At 47.0% G+C, this 18,793-nt stretch overlaps 1 protein-coding gene across 1 annotated transcript; it reads right to left on the bottom strand.

The window, feature by feature from the left end:
* Window positions 1-1,945: 1,945 nt before the first annotated feature.
* Window positions 1,946-2,436, bottom strand: LOC119973646 (protein Asterix-like). The gene is given in 2 exon segments (XM_038812025.1): window positions 1,946-2,237; window positions 2,240-2,436. Coding segments are annotated over 2 exon segments (285 nt in total). The 5' UTR covers window positions 2,418-2,436; the 3' UTR covers window positions 1,946-2,130.
* Between the last annotated feature and the right edge of the window lie 16,357 nt (window positions 2,437-18,793).

Genomic DNA, 18,793 nt, shown 5'->3' on the forward strand with positions numbered 1-18,793 from the left:
CACGACAGACACTACTAGAGGAGCTACTGGACGCAAACATTCGAGGTAATGGAAACTGTAGCAACATGTACAAACGACTGATAGAGAGGACGGACATTGTACTGGACGTGACGAGGAAGAAATGGGAGGAAGACCCAATAGGGTGGGGACTCTGAAGTGAAGCACTACATAGGGTCAACTCCACCTCCATGTGAGCAAGCCTTAACCTAACGCAACTAAAGGTGGTATATAAAGCCCACTTAACAAGAACCCGAATGAGTAGGTTCTTCCCGGAGGTGGAGGACAGATGTGAACGGTGCCAAGGAGGCCCGGCCAACCATACCCACACGTTCTGGTCTTGCCCCAGACTTGCTCAGTGGACAGCCTTCTTCGAGGCAATGTCCAAAGTGTTGGGAATGAGGGTGGAGCCATGCCCGAAGTGGTGGCCTTCGAGATATCAGACTAGCCAGATATCTTCATGGGGAGGAGGGCTGAAGCCCTTGCCTTTGCCTCTCTGATTGGCCGCCGTAGAATCCTGCTCGGCTGGCGGTCAGCAGCACCACCCAAAGCTGCAGACTGGCTGTCCGACCGATTGGAATTTCTCCAAATGGAGAAAATCAAATTCGCCATCTGGGAGTCAGAAGATGGCTTCTTCAGAACATGGGAACCATTCACCCAACTTTTCTGAGACCTCTTTGTGGCCAACAAACAAACAAATAAATAATCAAGTAGCCAAGAGCCAGCGGAAAGTAGCCAAAATGTGAGAACAGAGAAGGAAGGAGGGAAAGACCCGGGGGAAGAAGAACAGTGCAAGAGGGGTAGCCAAACACAACAGAAAAGAAAGGGGAACTGCAGGGAGGGAGGGAGGGGGGGAGGAACGGGGGCCAGGGAAGGGGGGAGGGAAGAAGGAAGGACAGGGGGCAAGGAAGAATCGAGGGGAACCAGAGGGGAGAAGACGAGGGAACATAAACTGAACGGAGAGCACGGAAAATGACAACGACCATAATGAATGCAGCAGGGCAACAGAGAGTAAGAAAGTACAAGAGGAAGGAAGGACGGACGGCCGAAGCGGAGGCATACACAAAACAACAACAGCGAAACTGACGCGGAGAAGCAAGCAACATCAGGGGCGTCGCACAGGTGCCCCCCACCAAGTTTTGTTTTGTTTTGCTGGTGTATGTATGACTGGTGTATGTAAAAAAAACAGAAAAAAAGAAGGGGGTGGGCTCTCTGCCCCCCCCCCCCCCCCTCCAAAAACATGTATAATGTAATTGTTTCTCCAGTGCTTCTATGTATATATGATGTGGAGATGCCAGCGTTGGACGGGGGTTGGCACAGTAAGAAATCTTACAACGCCAGGTTAAAGTCCAACAGGTTTGTTTCGAATCACTAGCTTTCGGAGCACTGCTTCTTCCTCGGGTGAATTCAACAGTGCAGTGCTCCCTCAGCACTTAGTGGTGCTCAAGCCGCGTAGTGTTCAAGCCCTGTAGTGGGACTATGAACCTGGAACAGTGTGATTCAGATGGGAGTGTGTTACCAACGGAATTTTTTTTTGCTAATAAATTAGACTTTATTCCAAAGATTGAATCAAGTTATTGTTCGGCATCACACAGACTCTCCTCTGATTTTGTACAACATGATTCATGTCCAAAGAGGTAGACAGTTTTATATTTCTGCTCTCCTGGGAGTGTGGAATGGGGCGGGGCGCTAGGTGGCACAGGTCAGCTACCCGAACAGGGAGGCACCTGCGGCCATGACAGAGGAAAGGGCTGGGGAGGGAGGGAGAGGAGTGGAGGGAGAGAGGGAAGGAGGGGATGAGGGGATCTGGTTCAGAGGTGGCTGGCCCCGGTACCAGTCATTACTGGGAGGGGCCTGACCATTACCATGGTGTTACTGGGGTTGGGGGAAAGGACTGGCCATTCCCATGGTATTACCGGAGCTGGGGGGGGGGGGGGGGGAGGGGGGTTCTAGCCGTTACCAAAGCTGGAGGAGGGGCCTGGCCGTTACCATGGTATTACCCGGGTTGGGGGAAGGGCCTGGCCGTTACCATGGGTTAGGGAAGGGCCTGGCCGTTACCATGGTGTTACCGGGGCTGGGGGAGGGGCCTGACCGTTACCATGGTGTTACCGGGGTTGGGGAGGGGTCTAGCCATCACCATGGTGGTGACATTGGCTGTGGGTTCTGCAGGTACGACATCACCACTGCTGAAATTGATAACATGAAACTGCTCATCATTTGTTTGGTGTCTTCTGAGCTGTAAAGGAGCAGTAAAGAGCAATCCATGCACACCACTTCAACTTCAACATCAGGCCACACATGCTGAAAATCATCCCAAGCAGATTCATATAATCAGGAGTTGGGTCCTCCAGAGTTGGATTATTGTCACTCGCTGGTGGTTTGTACCTTAGGATTTTATTCGGCCGCCGCGGATCCGCCATCTTGTTGCTGGAGATCTTGACCCCTCGTTACCAACGGAGTTATGACTGGCAATCAAAATTGACTAAACCGAACCACAGATACTTTGTCAGCTTTCCACATTAAAACAAAACATATGCATATGGTAAGGATTAATAACAAATTCCCATTGATATGCCAAGTGAAACTAACATTAATGTTAATTGAACTTGGCTTTGTGAAAACATTTCCCATCATTTTCTTGTGAGGGTCAATTGTAAGGGACCCAGCCTTAACACTGGTTCAATTCTTCACAGGACCTCTTTCTTCTTATTGGGGTCATTTTGACTTTGTGCAACAGTCGGTCAGACTGGCCATCTACTTGATGTAATGAGATACCAGTGGCTTCATTTTGAAAGATTTCTCAAGGCTATAATCTTATTTCTCATCCGAACATTGCCAATTGGATGCAGAATTGCTGTATGTAACTATGCATTCAAAGCTACGTGCCTCTCTTTAGGTAGGTGACCTTGGGATGCCAAACAGGGCAACCTTTGTTATATTTCTGAGATCTCTGAGAATGATGGGGCTCCGTTGAAATTGACATGCCTTCATTTTAGCTCTGTGTACTGTAATCACTGTAGGAAAACCATGCCAGTTCCAAAAAAAATTAAAACAGTACACTGTATGGCAGAATGGTGGTACATGGATGGATACGTCATTGTGAGTTCCTACATAGTGAGCACATGATGATATTCAGGTCATTGTTGGTGTGGAGGAGGCGGGATGCTACAAAGAAGAGGCCATGTAGTTTTCTGCCAAGCCATGTCAGTTAACAAGAGATGGCAAATGCTCAAATTGAGCCACATACTTGAAACATGACTGATCTTAAGATTCATTTCACCATGTGCAAGAGGACAGCATCAAACCTGCATTATTAGTGGGGAGTTTCTCGAAGTAGAAACTGTTGTGAAGATTGACATTTCTTCTGTATTAATCAATATTTTTTGATATAAAATAGGATCTTAGTAAACATGCTATGTATCACTTTGCTTCCTGTCGGTACAATTTCATCCACAGCCGAAGAGCCTGGCACCAACCCATTGCAACACATTCTCAGTCGGCCAATTCAGCTTTTCTCAATTAAAGTGCCATGAATTACACTTTCGATTCTGGGCCTTTCGGCAACATAAGGTCATTTTCCAAAGTAAGGAATGATAAATTATGTGCAAATGGATACAGCCCATTGTTGACAAGACATCAATTTCAAATAAAGTAGTTAATGAAGAACCTCTTAAAACTCTAGCTTCAATCAGACTCGGGTCATGTTTGGCTATTATCACCAGCGAGCAGTGAAATACTCTAATGAATGGTGCTGACTAAACTGAACCCAGCAATTTTGTCAGTTTTCCAAACTTAACAAACCATATGCATATTACACAGATCAATAACAAATTTTCGCTGCCCTGTCAAGTGAAGCTTAACATTAATATTAATTGAACTGTTAATTTCTTTCACAGTTGGCTCTGTGAAAACATTTCTGAGAATTTTCTTGCTAAGATCAATTTTAAAACGTTCTGATCTTAACACTGACAGAATTTTAATTCCTCACAGGGCAACATTTTGATTATTGGGGTCAGTTTGACTTGATGCAATGTATAAAATAGGCAGTATAAAATTGACAGCCTGTCATAGATCCTGGGAGCCATATCAAAATAGTAAAATTTAGCTGAATTTTGTGAAGAAATGCACTGCTGGAGCCCAAAATGGGAGGTGGCTGCTTTATCCAATAGTGTCACCCGGGATGGTGTATTCCCATTCAGAGGGCCAGCAGCTCAGCAGCCTCAGCAATGGGCAGCAAGTGGTAACTATTCTTAGTGGGTATGCAGCTGCAGGGAGACGGCACCAAAATGGCTGGACATCCTCAAAGGCTCTCCGTGCACAGTCTGTGCTGTTGCCACCGGATGGCCGTTGCTGCTGGCAAACATTTTCTTTGGCCATGGACTGCCCAAAAAGGAGGGCCACACTTCTTGGAGCCCACTGGGAGTCCATCAGATTTCACTGAGCGGCGTGGCTCCCTCGATGTGGAGAACATGCTTGCAAAGGTAGGAAATGGCTCTTCATTGACTCCTTAATGGTTCTATTCACTGCTGGGCAGTCAACCAATCTGTTAGGTACCTCACCACAGACACAATGGCACAGTACTGGGGAGTCATTGGGCACCCTCTCCCAATGCCTTCCACATCAATTTGTCAGCCATCCCAAATTTCTGGCCATAGAGTTATGATGGCACAGTGGGCGGTCATTTTGCGTTTTGTCCATTGAGTTCATGCTGGCCCTCGGTAGAGCAGGCCAGTCAATCCCATTTCCTGCTCTATCCCTGTGGAACTGCAAGCTTTTCCCCTCAAGTGTTATTCCAATTTATTTTTAAAATCATTGAGGGCAGCACGGTGGCACAGTAGTTAGCATTGCTGCCTACGGCGCTGAGGACCTGGGTTCAAATCCCAGCCCTGGGTCACTGTCCATGTGGAGCTTGCACATTCCCCCCCCGTGTCTGCGTGGGTTTCACCCCCACAACAAAAGATGTGCAGGATAGGTAGATTGAACACTCTAAATTGCTCCTTAATTGGAAAAAATAATTGGGTACTCTAAATTTCGAAATAAATAAATAAATAAAATAATTGATTTGCTCTGCTTAAACCACCCTCATAGATAGTGAGTTCCAGATGATTAATACATAAAAGGTTTCTGCTCATATCAGTCATCTACCTTTTGCAAAGGTCCTCGGGCAGGATTCTCTGTCGGCCGATGGCGAAATCAAGAAACAGGTTTTGGGCAAAGAATTGGTTCCGACGTCGAAATCACGGCGGGTGCCGATTTGAGCCAAATCGTAATTCTCTGTCGCATCGACAGTGGCATCAATGCATTCCGGAACGCATGCATAGTAAACACCGTTTTCATAATCATTAGTGGGCTTGACCTGGTATTCTCCAGGGCCTCCGCCATTCTCCACCTCTGATGGGCCGAATACCTGGTGGTGAGGTTCCCTTATGCTTTTAAAAATCGTGAAACCAGCGTCGTGGCTGATGAGGGAGAGAAGGCAAGACAAGGAGAGGGACGACAGTGGGCTGCTGGTCAGAACACTGGCTGGACTGGCTGAGGGGTCTGCATGTGTGCGTGGGGGTGGTGATGAGGGAACAGACCCTGTGGATGGATACACCTCAAGGGACTGGGGCGGTGCCCAGGCACAGCCACCATTACCGCGGTCTGCTTGGCAGCCATCTTGCTGCGCAACCCACTGACCAACCACCAGTGCCCCTAGCTCTTCAGCGTGCCACCAGCTCTCTAACTCTCCGCCCATACCCCCCACCACACAACAGGCCCCCACCCGCTGACGGGGCATCAAGCAAACCATCCTGGGCAATGCCCACTGTAGCCTCTATGGGGGCGCAGGGTGGGGCCACGGAGCATACTGCTGGCAAGAGCAGCGCCAGCCGACAGTACCCCTTGGAGCAGAGGCGGGTGCCAAGGCCAGAGTCCCCACAGTGCCAGGCATCGATGGGATCAAGGGTGCGGGGATGGGGATATATGGGTGCAGAACCCACAGTGCCAACTGGGGCCACCATGTAGATGGTGGACCTGGTTGGGCACGGGGGTACGCACCATGTTAACATGTCAGTTTTTCACCCCCTGCAGACAATGGATGGTGGCATTCCTCCTCGTCGCTGCAGCCCTGGGGGATGCCCTGTGGCTGTATGAGCTGGCGCTGTTCGAGGAGGAGGAAGGTGCAGCTGTGGAACTGGCAGCAGAGGAACAGGAGACAGCTGACCAGGATGGAGAATCGGCTGCCCAACAGGCCGAGGAGGAGGAAGTGGAAAAGAGACGCCACAAGAGGCCTCATGTGTACCCGCAGCAACTGTCATTCGAGGACCTGCTGTATCGGGCATGCCGCTGAAGACTCCGGCTGAGCAGGGGACAGTGCGACATATCTACCAAATCATGGCGCACCTGGCACCGCGTGGATATGGAGGAGGACACCCGCTTCCGGTGACCGTAAAGGTGACCGTTTGCCTGAGCTTTTGTGCCATGGGGTCTTTCCAAGCCTGGGGAAACCTGTCCGGGATCTCAGAGCTCGGTGCTCTGTGCTCAGTGCATCCGTGCAGTCACAGAGGCCCTATACACCCAGTTGACACAATACATTCATTTCAATGTGGACCGAGCCCACCAGGATGCCAGGGCAGTGGGGCTCGCCGCCATCGGCAGGATGCTCCTGGCCCAGAGGGTGATCGACAGGATGCATGTTCCCCTACGGACAGCTGCAGATGACAGGCCACTCTACACAAACCGAAAGGGGTTCCACTTGATGAATGTGCAGTTAGTATGTGACCATCAGCTGCGCATCATGCATGTCTGCACCTATTACCCGGGCTGTGTGCACTAGGCCTTCATCCTGACACGCTAAATGATTCCTGACATTTCCGAGGGGTATGATAGGCAGGACACGAGGCCCAGGCAGGCACGGGAGGCCGCACGATGTGTGCACCAGGGCCAACGTGCATGGGACACTCTGATCGCCTCCAGGTTCACCAACTGGGGTGGGGGCGGGGGGGGGATATTGGCTCATGGCACGGACACCTCATCCCATCCACAAGGTCCACACATTCCACCCCCCCCGCGCATCCTCTCTCTGTCCAGCTCAGACCAGTCCACCCCTCCACCCATCTGACAATGCACCGAGGCAGGTTGTAACATTGTTAACAGGTTTTAAGAAAAAATAAAATAAAATAAATTTAGAGTATCCAATTCATATTTTTTTTCAAATTAAGGGGTAATGTAGCGTGGCCAATCCACCTACCCTTCATGTCTTTGGGTTGTGGGGGCAAAATACACGCAAACACGGAGAGAATGTGCAAACTCCACACAGAGAGTGACCCAGAGCCGGGATCGAACCTGGGACCTTGGCGTTGTGAGACAGCAGTGCTAACCACTACGTCACCGTGCTGCCCTGTCAACACGTAGTTAATCTGAAAACATATGTAGAAATATGTTTCCCAGCTCCTATAACTCAACTGTGCCCTTCACCTGTGCCGGCTTAACTGGTGTTTAAACTTTCTGGCCTTACAGGTTCACATGGACCTGCCCCACCTCCAGCTGCTCCTGCAAGATACAAGACAAGATGGGCCAGATGGTGGTGGGGGTGAGCGTGTGGGTGGGAGGTGGTGAGGGTGGGAGTGGTGTAGGGTGAGGGGGTGAGGGTGGTGTGGGAGTGAGGAAACAGGTGAGGGTGGTGTGGGGGTGAGGGTGATGATGGGGGGGGGAAGGAGGGGGTGTGGTTGACACATGTGCCACGGGGAACCGCAACTCAGCAGGGTCTCACTTCCTCGTCCGCGCCAACTCCACCTCGGTGACCTCCTTTCCTCAGGATCACTGACCACATTCAAGACGCTCTGCCCTGCCCCGGTTAGGTCCCCTCCTGTCTTCTCCCGCTCCCGGTGGTTGTGGATGCTTTCTCCGGGGGAGAACGGAACAGAAAACGACAGTGTTAGACAGTCTGACACATGCAGCCCAGGGGGTGAGTGGCTGCTGGCTTCAGTGGTCAGGGCACCCGTCCATGGTGGCCGGTATGGTTGGCGGCATGTAGTGCAGGGTAGGGATTCGGACGCCTTCTGGGTTGAAGGGTAGGGTTATGAGTGTGTGGACGGGTGTTGGTGCCAGGAGCTCAGTGCTGCCTACCCACCCTAGCTGCCCTGAGGAGGTGGTGCAGTATTTTTAGCACTGCTGCCAGTTCAGACAATGTGGCCCACAGCACGCACCACCACTATCACCTGCGCCTAGGCAAGGCAAATAGTGACGGCCGGCAGCCTCCTTCCCAGGCTGGGGTACAGGGTCATCCGCCTCTCCTCCACAGCATCCAGGAGGGTCTCGAGCTTTGCGTCCGTAAAATGTGGGACCACGCGTCTTACTGCCGTCTTGTTGGCTAGAATGGTGTCTGTGGGGAGTGCCCAGTGTAAGTGTTGGGATCTGTAGTGACACATTTCAGTGTAAGCATTGGAATCTGTAGTGGCGTATCCCAGTGTAAGAGTTGGCAACTGTAGTGACACAGCCCAATGTAACTATTGGGATCTGTATTGTCACATCCCAGTGTAAGTGTTGGCTAACCTTTCTGGACAGTAGGGTCCATTTAGCATGGCCAATCCACTGAACCTGCACATCTTTGAACTGTGGGAGGAAATCGGAGCACCCGGAGGAAACCCACGCAGACACGGGGAGAACGTGCAGGCTTTGCACAGACAGACAGTGACCCAAGCTGGGAATCGAACCTGGGACCCTGGAGCTGTGAACCAACTGCACTAACCACTGGGCCAGCATGCTGCCCAGTGTAAGTGTATGGATCTGCACTGACACATCCAGTGTCAATGTTGTGATCTGTAGTGACACACATTTAGAGAGGAGAGAGGACCTGCGAGGGGCACCTTATATTGCAGAGAATATAAAGATGGCATGGGACAAGGGACACTTGCCTTCTGGAGGAGGGAGCACCGGACCTGCGAGGGATACATTGTACTTCGGAGAAAAGAAAGATAGCCCCCATGCTCAGGGAGAGCACTCAGGGAGGAGGGAGCACTGGACTTGGGAGGGACATCTGGGGCTGGACTCTCGGAGAATCCAATTTCACGCCAAAATCAGGCCCGCTGCCGGGTCGGCGATTCTCTGGGACCCGAGAATCGGTGTGTTTGCGGAATACTCCGCATGGCTGGGGGAAGGGGGGGGGGGGGGCGTTGACAGAGGCCCGCCCAGCAATCCTCCGTTCCCGACCGGCTGAGTTCCCGACGGCGTGGTTCTAACTACCTATCGCTGTTTGGGAAGCTAACGTGGCAGCTGCGGACTCAGTCCATGGCCGCCCTGGCGGTGGGCAGGGGGATCGGACACCGGGGGGTGTGGGGGAGGGGGGGGGTGGGGGGGCCTTACAGATGGCCGGGGGACAGATCGGGGTGGTCGGATCTTCAGCGCGCGGCCGATCGTGTTGGGGGGGGGCTACATTTTACATCTGCCTCCGCGGTCTGAGTCCGCCATGACGCTCGGCGTGGCCGCTGGAGGCCGCCGATGTGCGCATGCGCGGGCTCAAAACCGGAAGTGCGGGGGCCCGTATCCACAGCTAAAGCTGCGTGGATCACTCTGGGTCCCTGCTAGCCCCCTGCAGGTCAATAAATTGGCTGATATTTTTTATAAGAATCTTCAAAGTGAAATGCCAATGTTTTTACGCTGGCGTGGGGACATAGTCCCATTTTGGGAGAATCCAGCCCTTTATCTGCAGAGAATATAAACACTGCCTCAAGCTCAGGGATAGCAATCAGGGAGGCGGGAGCACCCGACCTGCGAGGAATACATTGTACTTTGGAGAATATAAAAACCGCCTCAGGAACATCACTCAGGGAGGAGAGAGCACAGCGACAGCCTTCTCAGGAGCTGTTCATACTGCGCGCTGGGATTTAAGCAAAAATCAACAGTGAAATCACAGGAAAGCGTGAAGTTATTTGGTTGGTGAGTAACTGTTATTAGGGACTGTGTATAAATAGCTGTAACTGAAAGAACGGAAAAAGGTAACAGTTAGGGAACCAAGCTTAAAGAATAAAGTGAGTAATTTCGACTAGAAATCTAGTGCTAGGAAGTATATAGTTAAGTGTAACTTATTTTAATTTAGTTAAGTATTTATTTTAAAATTAATTAATTAATTAGTTCAAGAAATGGTAGTTAGACGGGCAGCATGGTGGCGCAGTGGTTAGCACTGCCGCCTCACGACGCTGAGGTCCCAGATTCGATCCCGGCAGTTGGTCACTGTCCATGTGGAGTTTGCACATTCTCCCCGTGTTTGCATGGGTTTCGCCCCCACAACCAAAGATGTGCAGGGTATGTGGATTGGCCACACTAAATTGCCCCTTAATTGGAAAAAATGAATTGGGTACTGTAAATAAAAAAAAAGAAATAGCAGTTAGAGGGGTAAAATGCTTCACTTGTTGAGATGGGTTCCGGCCAACTATATCTGCAGGAAGTGCACCCAATTGTAGCTCCTCACAGACCACATGGATCTGTTGGAGCAGCAGTTGGATGCACTTAGGAGCATGCAGGTGGCGGAAACGTCATGGATATGAGTTATAGCAACATGGTTACACCCAAGATACAGGAAGTTAGATGGGTGACCGCTAGAAGGGGCAGGCAGTCAGTGCAGGAATCCCCTGTGTCTGTCCCCCTCTCTAACAAGCATACTATTGTGTTGTGATCTGTAGTGACACATCCAGTGTAAGTGTTGTGATCTATAATAACACATCGCAGTGTAAGTGTTGTGATCTGTAATACCACATTGCAGTGTAAGTGTTGTGATCTGTAGTGACACATCCAGTGTAAGTGTTGGAATCTGTAGTGACACATCCAGTGCAGGTGTGATCTGTAGTGAACCATCCAGTGTAGTGAACCATCCCAGTGGTAAGTGTTTGTGATCTATATAACACATCGCAGTGTAAAAGTGTATGGTGACTATCATAACACATGCCAGTGTAAGTGTTGTGATCTGTATACCACATTGCAGTGTTAATTGTATGTTGAGTCTGTAGTGACACATCCAGTGTAAGTGTTGGAATCTGTAGTGACACATCCCAGTGTAAGTGTTGTGATCTGTAATACCACATTGCAGTGTAAGTGTTGTGATCTGTAGTGACACATCCAGTGCAGGTGTGATCTGTAGTGAACCATCCAGTGGAAGATTTATGATCTGTAATGACATATCACAGTGTAAGTGTCGGCACTTGTAGTGACACATCCAGTATAAGTTTTGCGATATGTATGGACACATCTAGTGTAAGTAATGAGAATATAATAATCTCTATTAGTGTCACAAGTAGCTGATACTAACCCTACATGACTGTGAAAATCCCCTAGTCGCCACACTCCGGCGCATGTTCGGAAGTACCTGAGGAAGAATTCAGAATGTTCAATTCAACTAACGGCACGTTTTTGGGACTTGTGGGAGGAAACCAGAGCACTCGGAGGAAATCCACGCAGACACAGGGAAAACGAGCAGACTCTGCACAGACAGTGACCCAAGCCGGGAATTGAACCCAGGACCCTGGCGCTGTAAAATGACAGTGCTAACCACTGTGCTACCGTGCCGCCTATTGGTGTTGAGATCTGTCCTGACACAGCCCAGTGTAAGAGTTGCAATGTGTGTGGACACATCCAGTATAAGTGTTGTGATATGTATTGACACATCCAGTGTAAGTGTTGTGATATGTTTGCACACATCCAGTGTCAGAGTTGGGATCTGTATACACACATCCAGTGTAAGAGTTGGGATCTGTATACACACATCCAGTGTAAGAGTTGGGATCTGCGTTGACAGATCAAGGGTGTGTTGGGATCTGTCGTGACACATCCAGTGTAAGTTTTGCGATATGTGTCGACACATCCAGTATAAGAATCATAGAATCATAGAATTTACAGTGCAGAAGGAGGCCATTCGGCCCATCGAGTCTGCACCGGCCTTTGGAAAGAGCACCCCACCCAAGCTCACACCTCCACACATCCCCGCATCCCAGTAACCCCATCCAATCTATTTGGACACTAAGGGCAATTTAGCATGGCCAATCCACCTAACCTACACATCTTTGGACTGTGGGAGGAAACCGGAGCACACGGTACAAACCCATGCATACACGGGGAGAACGTGCAGGCTCCACACAGACAGTGACCCAAGTCGGGAATCGACCCTGGAACCCTGGAGCTGTGAAGCAACTGTGCTAACCACTATGCTACCGTGCTGCCCTGTAGCGACACTTCGCAGTATAAGTGTTTGCATCTGTAATGACACATCCAGTGTAAATGTTGGGACCTGCAGTGACATATCTAGAGTAAATGTTGGGATCTGTATTAACACATCGCAGAGACAATGTTGTAATCTGAAGCGACACATCTCAGTGTAAATTCATTAATGTCCTTTGGGGAAAGAAATTGGCTTTCCTCACCTGGTCTGGCCTACCTGTGACTCCAGACCCACAGAAATGTGGTTGTTCCTTAACTGTCCTCTGAAATGGATTAGCAAGTTATTTAGTTAAGGGTAATGAGAGATGAGCAACAAATTCTGGCCTTGCCAGCAATGCCCACATCCCATGAAAGAATAGTTTTAATTTCAATGGAATGATGTTCACCAAGAATCTTAAAACTTAGCTTCAATTAGACATGGAGCAAAAAGAGATCCTCATTTTGGAAAGATCATGCCCACTATCTCTTGGCACTTGTTATGCGAGGGTGATATGAGGAAATTGGGTCCAGAAATGATATTGATGATGTAGCAGGCAATTTAGGGGTTAAACCAACTGAGGGAAAATACTGCCAGCACAGAGGGATACATCCACACCTGGCCAAGTTACATTGTCCCAAACTTAAACTTGTTAGTGGGAATAAACAGGATGCCCCAGATCCATCAATGGGAGGTTAGTTCCCATACCAGCCACCCCGAACAGGCGCCGGAATGTGGCGACTTGGGGCTTTTCACAGTAACTTCATTTGAAGCCTACTTGTGACAATAAGAGATTTTCATTTCATTTCAGTTACATACAATAGCATGGCTCTTGTATAAACGGGTGTGGGTACTCAAACAGCCAAGACAATGATGATAGGTTCAAGATTGGAATCCCCAGAGAGCCTTTAGTTGAGGGATTGGGTGGAGCTTAGAGAGAGAGAGAGAGAGAGAGAGAGTTTTTAAAAAAATCTGTTTTGAACAGGTAGAGGAGAAAGTTTTGGTAATTGACCGAGAAAGGTCATGAAAGTTACAAGAGGTCATGAAAGTTGCCACTGAGGCAGGCTTTGGAAAAGTGTTCTCAATGAATGTCCCTAACAGAAGAAAAATTGCTTCATAAATACAAGTATTGTCCCACTGTGTAAGTGGCATGAGAGCTGTATGTTCTGTTAAAGTGCCGTTTATTGGGAACTAGTGTGTTAAGGTTAAGAAACTACATGTAATCGGTTACGGTTAGAGTTGAAGTTTAAAAGTTTAAATATTGTTTTATTTTCTTTTGTTTTAATAAAGTTTGTTTATAAAATATCCAAGCCCTATTTCTTATATTATGGCTCCTTGAATTAATCGATCTTTCCACACTGTCTTATAACCTAAAGTTATGGTTCTGACCTGCCTCTTAGCCACTGTTGAGAGCTGACCAGGCATCTGTAACACTATTTACATATATTGATAATTTATAACCCTGCCACTTCACCATTTTGTTCTTCTCTATTACAGTACTTGCAAATAATTATATCTCCTGGCCTTGTATGTGTAAACATTGTCCAGTGTCATTGAATGGTGTTGGAAAAAGATATATTTTGTGACACGGATTGTAAATTAAGTTCAAATGAAGAAGGCCGTCCAGGTCATTTTATTTCATCTCTGCAGAATAGAAATCTTACCATCTCTCCATTACAGCCTGTGGGTAATTCTTAAATGAGTCAAACATCGTATTCAGACCTTGGCTACCAACATTAGCATCTGTGAATTTTCAATTTGGCTCAGTAAATGCTAATGGCTTGTCAAAAAATTTTCTGACCCATTTTATTCATTCAATACTTCTCAAATTATGTTCCCTGGAGCTTGTCAACAACCCAACCTGAAGAACAGTTCAGCATTATAAGGAAGTATTTGTATCTAATTCATTACTGTTCACCTCTATGTTTCTGCTGGGTTCCTGATTTACAGGCAATTGTTACTTTGCATCAACCAATGAGAGTATTTTAAACAGGAGCATAATATGTCAGCAAGACATCCACAAACAATTGAGGTCAGGCTATTGGATATTGTATTCTGAGATGTCGACACTGTAAAAACATAATTAAAAGAATGAAAACTTCTGAGTTATTCAACCATGCAAGGACTTTTGGAATCTGCTTCAAAAACTTTGGTTTGCTGCATTAACATTGCAAAGACCCAATCCATGGTGCATTCTGAATGTTGCTTCTTACATAAGACTGAGAATCGGTTCAAATTTCTATATTTGGGGGGAGGTCCAATAGATAGGTTTAGACTACCCTTGGCTCCTTGGAGGAAGGCTTTAAAGCTTCACTGTCCATACGTGGCAGTATTTCTACTATTCTTGATACTTTCTTTTGTCTTTCCAAGGTTTTTAAAAATTCAATGAAATTCAATGAGCTGCCTGCCTTAATGATAACTTTTTCAGTCAGTTAAGGATCTGATGTACAGACTCTGATTACAATGCATGCTTGTTGACATTAAGATAGGAGGAACAATACATTTTGTGGATGAAAACAGAAATTTACAAAAGGATGTGGACAGATTAAATGAATGGATAAAACTGGCACATGGAGGTCAATGTGGGGAAATATGAAATAACCCACTTTGGATCCAAGAAAGAGAAATCAGAATATTTATCTTAATGTGAGAGTCTAAGACTTGTGGTGGAAGAAAAAGATGTGGGTGACTAGTCACACAATTTGCTAAAAACTTGTGCACGGGTTGAAGAAGTACTCAAACTGGGAATGAAATATTAGCATGATTCTCAAGGGGATGGGGCTGGGGCTAGAATGCAAAGAGGAGGAAATTATGCTTTGGTCAGACCCTACCTGGATTTAGTTTTGAACATCACAACATAGGAAGAGTATATTGACCTGAGAGGGAATGCAGTGCAGATTCACCTGAGTGATGCCAGGGCTTAAAGGGTTTTGTTATGAGAACAAATGGTAAAAATCATGGCAATGTAGTTGACTCTTAAAAATGCCCTCTGAAATGCATAGTTCAGCGGCAATTAGGGAGGGGCAATAAATGCTGGTCCAGCCAGCAACACCCACGTCCCATGAATGAATAAAAATAAACTTCCTTGGATCTAGAATGTTAAGAGATTATGCAATTGAGGTGTTTCAAGTGATCAAAGAACTTGATAGGTTAGATCCAGAGATGCTATTTCCTCTGGCAGGGGGAATCCCAGGACACTCTTAAAATTAGGGCTAGATTATTCAGGAATGAAATCAAAGGATAGGATTCCACCCCCCCCCCCCCCCCCCCCCCCCCCTCGTCCCGTCCCGACAGCATGTTTTCTGACGGTGGAGGCAGATTGTCATTGGCTGCCAGTGGAATCGCCTGGTCCCACCGACATCTCCACCATTTTGTGTGACCCCCCATCCTCCTGCTGGAGAACCTGCCATGGTGGTCGCCTTCATTGGGGCCATAACATCCTGCCAGCGGGAAGGGTCGACAATTCCTGCCCGGAAGCACTTTTTCACACACAAGCAACTTTTTTTTATTATGCAAAGGTACCAAAGGAATATGGTCCAAAAGCAGATATCTGGAGTTCCGGCACAGATTATTCTATGATCTAATTGAATGACAAAACAGGCATGATGAGCTGAACAACACTATTCCTGTTTGTCTGTTACTATGTTTACAACACTGAACAAAACTTTTGAGGAATTCTTATTGAATTTCTATTTACCTGATATCAGGTGTTTCTTGTCACAACCCACTGAGCCTGAGAGAGTCTTGGCGCAGGCTGTCAAGAACCAAATTTTAGCAAAACCCAAACATACACCAGGCTTCTGGAGGCGTTTAACCTGCTGAAATCATGTAGCTAGCCACCACACACTAGCTTTCTGTCTAACTAAAATGCCACATAATATTCTTGGCAAAGATGGTGCTTTGTGTGATGGCTGAGTTTCAGTTCATGTTAAAGGAATTGAGTTTCAAAGAGCTGTAGGGCCCAACGGATGCAAATTATTCTGGATAACTGGTTGTGAGGCACAAGTGTCTTTTTTGGATGAGAAGACCAAAGCTTGACATTTCACAGTGGAGTCACTATCCTTACTTTCCTTCTTGGAAATCAACTTGTGGAGCAACAACATTTGATTGAGAAAGAGCTTCTCCTTTGGTCTTAGCTGGCATTCTGGAAATCCCTGAGGGATAAAATGTCATCCAGATGGGAGGGTGACACTCTCATCTCATTAATACACAAGTCTTGTTTCTTCCAGCAGGCATTAGGGGCAGAAAAATGTCAGTACATTTCCATGCTATGTTGCCAGTTTAGGAGCTTCAGGCAGCAGACAGAGAGGTTAGATCTTTAATTGGATTTTCTGTAACAATAGCAAGGCTTGATGTCTTTCCAATGTTACCTAAACTATGAAAGGCCCTTTACCCTTGTGAGTCAAACATTGCCATGAAGTCAATTTAAGACTTCTGTTTTAAAGTCCAATAATATTAATAGCCTGGGGTAGCCATTAACCAGAAACTGAACTGGACTAGCCATATGAATACTGCGACTACGAAAATGAAATGAAAATGAAAATCGCTTATTGTCACGAGTAGGCTTCAATGAAGTTACTGTGAAAAGCCCCCAGTCACCGCATTCCGGCGCCTGTCCGGGGAGGCTGGTACGGGAATTGAACCGTGCTGCTGGCCTGCTTGGTCTGCTTTAAAAGCCAGCGATTTAGCCGGGTGAGCTAAACCAGCCCCTAAATAATAATCACTTATTGTCACAAGTAGGCTTTAATAAAGTTACTGTGAAAAGCCCCTAATCGCCAGATTCCGGCGCCTGTTCGGGGAGGCCAGTCCGGGAATTGAACCCTCGCTGCTGCCTTGTTCGGCATTACAAGCCAGCTGTTTAGTCCAGTGCGCTAACCCAGCTAAAGCAGGTCAGAGGCTGCGACATCTATGGTGAGTAACTCAGCTGCTGATTCCCCAAAGCCTGTCCACCATCTTACAAGGCTTAAGTCAGGAGTGTGATGGAATGCCCTCCACTCCCCTAAATAAGTGCAGTCATTTGACATAATCCAGCACAAAGCAACCCATTTGATTGGCACCCCTGTCTACCATCTTAATCATTCATTCCCTCCACCACTGCGCACAGTGACTGCAGTGTGTACCATCTACAGGGTGCACTGCAGCAACTCACCAAGGCTCCTTCCAAATCCATGACTTCTACCACCTCAAAGTGTGCTGAAGGACACATTAGGGGATATATCCCAGGTACACTAATGCATGGAGCGTAAGAAATAAACTTGTGGGTGTACCTACACCACATGGACTGCAATGGTTCAAGATGGCGGCTCATCACCAACTTCTCAAGTGCAATTAGGGATGGATAATAAATGGTGGCATCATCAGTGCCACCCACATCCAGTCCTACCAGAATCACCTGCTCCTGCCGAAACCCAACAAACTTTTGACGGGACTACTGAAATTCCGACGGCGGATCCTGCCACAACGGGGCGGGAAAATCCCGACTCCAGTGAAAGAATAATCTAAAAATAATCTTCTAGTGGTTTGCCATACAGAAAAAGGAAGTAATTCAGACTAAGGGCTGCAGACTGTACATGACTAAGCAGGACCTAACAGGGGAGAAGAATTGAACTATTGTGATTAAGGATAATAGTGTGAGAATAAGACCTAAAGTGAAATGGAGTGTATTTTCTTAAAGTTGTAAACCTGGACTTATAATTGAGACGAGAATGTTACTATGTCAGGACATGTCCCTTATGTTTGGAACATGTGTTTGAAATCAACCAGAACAGATGGAATAAAACTCAGCTGCCTGAGCGCTAGGTCATGACTCTGACAAGTTTGGCAGGATTAACCTGAATTTCAACATCCCCAAGTTTAACTTGACCTTCTTTCCAAAATAATTGTCTGATAAAAAGGAACTTATTGGCAATTAAAAACTTAAAAAATATATATAATTTAAGAAAAATCATAACTGCTTTCTCTTCCGAGGTCTATTCTTCACACAATATGAACATTGCATCTGACATGTGCTGTTTGGTCTGAATTGAGACCGTTCAGTGCTGTCAATGTGTATAAAGTAAAGCACATCTTTCTCATTGTGCTCCGCACACAAGCACAACAAACAAAATTATAGTCAAGTTTGTGCTGAGATTCATTTGTTCATACTTTTGTTTACTTGAAAAAGTAAAATTATTAATAGCACCCTATAGCTCAAAAAAGTGATCAGAAACAGAATATGATTTTCATACTTTAATACCATTTTCAAAGCTTATATAATACACGGATCAAGTGGCAAGGTTGAAGATGTAAGGGTAACTTGGCCTTCCAACACTTCTGCAGAAAGTCACAAATAGAGCAGGAGGACTATCACACTGATGCTCCAATTGTGCTCTTTTTGAATTTACTCTAAAAGGAATGTGTGTCAGTATTCAATGGTTTAGTTAAAGAAAAGATTACGCTTCAAGTGATGGAGCTCTGCCTTGCTAGCGGTTAATTTTTTTTGAGAGCCATTAACGTTTGCAACATACCTTGGTTTGTGTCTCAGAGCTGGTTTTCCAAGTTCATTCTGCCAACCTATCTCCCCCAAAATCTCTCTTTTAAAATCATCCTCCATATCTTGGCTGAATTTATTTATTTTTGTTCTTTCAAGGG

Source organism: Scyliorhinus canicula, chromosome 11 (assembly GCF_902713615.1).
Source record: "Scyliorhinus canicula chromosome 11, sScyCan1.1, whole genome shotgun sequence".
Classification (NCBI taxonomy): Eukaryota; Metazoa; Chordata; class Chondrichthyes; order Carcharhiniformes; family Scyliorhinidae; genus Scyliorhinus; species Scyliorhinus canicula.